Source organism: Pollachius pollachius (assembly GCF_949987615.1).
Source record: "Pollachius pollachius genome assembly, chromosome: 2".
Taxonomy (NCBI): domain Eukaryota; kingdom Metazoa; phylum Chordata; class Actinopteri; order Gadiformes; family Gadidae; genus Pollachius; species Pollachius pollachius.
The window spans coordinates 40,423,546-40,427,888 of NC_136935.1; the positions used below are offsets into that span (position 1 = coordinate 40,423,546).

Sequence of the window (4,343 nt, forward strand, 5' to 3'; positions counted from 1 at the left end):
CTCTCTCTCTCTCTCTCTCTCTCTCTACCTCTCTCTCTACTTGGAAATTGAGCTAAAATGGAGCTACTGCAACATGCTCCTTTCCTACGTTGTATTTTCTTTTCCTAGTATCATATATTTCTGTTAATTTTACTATGTATCAATCAATCTATTCTATGCATACACCCATCAATCCACTTACTAACCAACACTCTATCATATGGTCTCCATCTATCTGTCTGTCTGTCTGTCTGTCTGTCTGTCTGTCTATCTATCTATCTCTCTATCTATCTATCTATCTATCTATCATTATCTCATTATATATATTATATTATATGCACTATATATGTATGTGATCCCAATATCATATCAGTCATAACAGTCAAGTTTGTTGCCTTGCTAAAAATAGGCTTTTTTTTTAGGATACCCTTGTATATTTTATTATAGTACAGTTTATATACACCTGCCAGAGGAGGAGAGGATAGGGTTTATGCATCTCGCTTACACAACTTATGTGTCTACAGTCTGCATGGGGTTCCTTTTTACTTTGTCTTTTAATTTTATTGTTATCTCAACCTTTAAAAGCACCTGCCAGTGGCCCAAATGGAAACACTACTGGAACTTACATTTTTAATACTTGCTGCTCTATTCGATGCATTCGTTGCCGTCCACTATTTTTGTCCCATAGCTAGCCCCGTACTTCTATTTACGTATTACAGCGCGGACTCGTGTTCAGATTAAAATCGTACATACATCATTCTGGTATGTACATCCAGTTTTTGACATTACATCTAAATACTGGGTTACCTGTACCCGTTGTATGACTTTCAAATGGGTCTAATGTGCATGGGTTAATTACTATCTCACGTGCTTCGAACACATTGTTGTACTGTACGAGTTAGCCTACAAGCTAACTAGTAGCAACGGGTACGCTGTAACAACGCAACCGCGCTAGTACTTCTGAATGAAATGCAAGTTATCAGTACCACGTCTTCAAATTAGGAAACGTGGTTTACATTTAACACTGGTACAACGCAAACACCAGCATCTAAACCGGTAGCGTAGATAACAATGCGCTCTCTGATTTCATGCTAGCTTGGTAGGCGCACACACACTAAATGTTTATCGCTTCCACTTCCAGTGTCGTCGAGATGAGTCTCAGAAAGCAAACCCCGAGTGATTTCCTAAAGCAGATCATTGGAAGACCTGTAGTGGTAAAGCTGAACTCCGGCGTGGATTACAGAGGTAAGGAAAAAAAAAAGAAGTAAAGAGCCCAAACAATTTTACACACGGAAGAGATGGGTTCTTGTGGTCCACAAAGTATAATCTTTGCCTTTTTTTTTTTCTTTTTTCTTGCAGGTGTTCTGGCATGCTTGGACGGCTACATGAATATCGCTATAGAGCAAACGGAAGAGTATGTGAACGGTCAACTGAAGAACAAGTATGGAGATGCATTTCTGAGGGGAAACAATGGTAAACCACACACATGTACACATGCATTTCAATGTAGTAAGATACATATGCACACTCTGGTTATGTGGGTTGTAGAACACTACTTTACAAGGAAAGTAGGGGGGAGTCTAATGGTCCAGGTGAAAGTTTCTGGGTTTGAATGTCTGCATCTCCATGCCTATATATTACAGCCAATTTTGTTTATGCATCATTCATAGCTATTCACTTTCTACATTCAAAAGATTAATACAAAGGGAATATATGATAGTCAACGCAAAATAATGGAGTTATGATATTAAGTTGATCAGGTTTACATTCATCAGCACTCTCGAGTAACCAAGTCGAACAACAAACCCAATTCAACCGTACAGTTGCTGACGCAAAGCTGCCCTGAGAAATGCAAGACCTGAAGAACCAGCAACCACATCGACAAGTTCAGCCTCAATTATAAAAAATAATAATCCCTCCTTTTTTTAAAGGTCGACTCGCCTGACCTTAATGGTTGCAAAGGTCTTTATATCTTCATATAAGTTGACCTTTAGTGCCAACTGGTGCTCGCTAGAAATATTGGCATGTCAATCTAGTTTCTTTCCCTGTTGTTGGTAGGTTTTTATTAATATATATTTCAATTTAAAGAAACCCAGCCTTTGGTGAGAACGGCCACATTGATTTGACATATTAACTGCAGATTTTTTACTGATGTCTTGTTTTTATACAATGTTTTCAGTTCTATGTCTGGGTTTCACATACAGCAGATGCCCTAGGGGAAATTTCACGATGCAGGGGTAATTTCTGCGCTTGGGATTTCATAGGGCTATTTGAGGATGTCCATATTGATATTGAGATGGAAAAACTCTTTGTAGAAAACAATTCTGTTTTAACTGTACAGTTTTTCAATATTTGCATGAGATTCACCTGCAAATCTCCTCATTTTGAAACATTCTTATGTGAAGCAGAGAATCGGCATGGATTGATTGTTGGGGGTTGCATATTTGTGGACCTTTTCTTAATTGGTTCAGAACAAAATAACTGAAAATAAACATTTGCTCGAGACACTGAGAACAAGAAAAAAAAGCAAGCTCATATTAGAACATCGCACAATAGAATAAAGGTAACGGTATGTAATAAGAATTATTATCATGTTCTCATAACCAACCAATTTCTTTTCCCTCCCCAGTTCTATACATCAGCACCCAGAAGAGGAAAGTTTAATGTGGAACATTTTTATTTTGTGCCTATTTTATTTTGATTGTTCAAACATGGTTATGTTAAGTGGTAGTCGTGTAAAGTTTTTCTAATGATGCCGCCATGGAAGAGTGTTTCCTTTTTGTAATTACAAATCAATAAATTCTGAGTTGTTCTTTATCAGAGCTGTTTTTGTGCAGAAAATCTATATTTTCAAGGAAAGTAGTCAATCAAACGTGTTATGAGCAAAGGAATCTATTCCTTCAGTTAATCACTGAATTAATAAGTTAATATCTCACATTGCTCCTGCAATACGATATATTTGCAAATGATGTAGGATATTTGCATGGGAATGAGGGAAATGCATCAAAACGTTTATGATTAGATGAGAAAAAATTGCTACTTGATGGGCAAGTCATGCTACAGTTTTTTCAACCAGACACTTAATGACTTACACGAGAGCATAGCAAATTTGTTTGTATTTGGATGGAAGACCACTTAAATAAAAGAAAAAAATGTACTACCTGGGGAGCTGAGCACTACGGTTTATGCAAATTGACATATTCTGATATGCCAAAGAGGGAGAAATCCCAGTATGATGGTGGAAACGTAATGTAAAAGGATGGACAGTCATTTTATTAGTCAAATATATTTCGTTGGCACATCGTGCCACAGTGGACATAAAATGGCTGATCGTGTTTAACAGCTTCATGGTGACTAATGGAGTGTGTGCTTGAGTCCTGTGAAGACGAGCGCTCGCAGCGTATTAGCATAGCCAGAACGGATGACAGATTATAACCCATATGGGTGTGGAGTAAAGCACACATGCATGGAGAATGCATGTCGGTTCTCTTCTATTAGTATTGACCTGGGAAAAAAATCAATACAAAGCTATAGGCATGGGATTATATATATATATATATATATATATATATATATATTTCCCTTTCTGCGGCCCTGTGGTATAACTCAATAAGTTCTCAGGGCTTTCGTCAAAGGGAAGATACAACAAAAATACACAATAACTTGACTACCTGTACTGTGGATGCAGTGAGGGAAAATCCGCTTTTTCTTTCCTATTGGTGGATTTTATTTTTTCTTTCTTTCTCTTTTTTGGTTGAAGAGCCTTGTTCTCCAACCTGTACATGCGCACTCTGGCCCCTGGAAAGGAGACAAAAGGCTGCCAAGGTCAGGTCTGAGTTGAGCATGAAGGACACATTATTGATCAAACTCTGCTGAGCTGTGGCTGAGGGGAGGGTGGAGAGGTGATGGGTGTGTGTGTGTCTGAGCCTCAACACACACACATACACACTCACAGAAATGTGCACACATACTCCTCGCAGGCGATTGTATGCACACGGGGCAGCAGCGCATACTTTGCACAAGCACGCCACACAAAGAATCATTATGGCAGGGAGTGAGGTTGTCGCAAGGCAAATATTTACCTACGGGATTCATAACTGAGCTGCGGGCTGGGTGACCTCGCTGGGAACCCAATTAATACCGCTCTGACCGCCAGCACAGAGACGGACCCCCGCGCTATTGTAGAGACAGGCTTTGTTGGGGGGGGGGGGGGACGTAACTAGCTGCCTCTATTGTGATCTGAAGCCATCCTCACCATGTGTTAACACGTGTCTATGCATTGTTGTGTCTGTGCTCATCAATGTGTAAGAATAGGTTTTATGAATATTTCTGAATTACGCCTAAATCCCACAATCTCACAGATA

The 4,343-nt window shown here is 39.2% G+C and overlaps 1 protein-coding gene across 1 annotated transcript; it reads left to right on the plus strand.

Moving 5' to 3' along the window:
* Positions 1–652: 652 nt before the first annotated feature.
* lsm6 (LSM6 homolog, U6 small nuclear RNA and mRNA degradation associated) lies at positions 653–2,799 on the plus strand. The gene is made up of 4 exons (XM_079730657.1): positions 653–741; positions 1,121–1,224; positions 1,339–1,452; positions 2,609–2,799. Exons 2-4 carry the CDS (start codon positions 1,131–1,133, stop codon positions 2,641–2,643), a joined length of 243 nt encoding a protein of 80 aa, XP_079586783.1. The 5' UTR covers positions 653–741; positions 1,121–1,130; the 3' UTR covers positions 2,644–2,799.
* Positions 2,800–4,343: the final 1,544 nt, after the last annotated feature.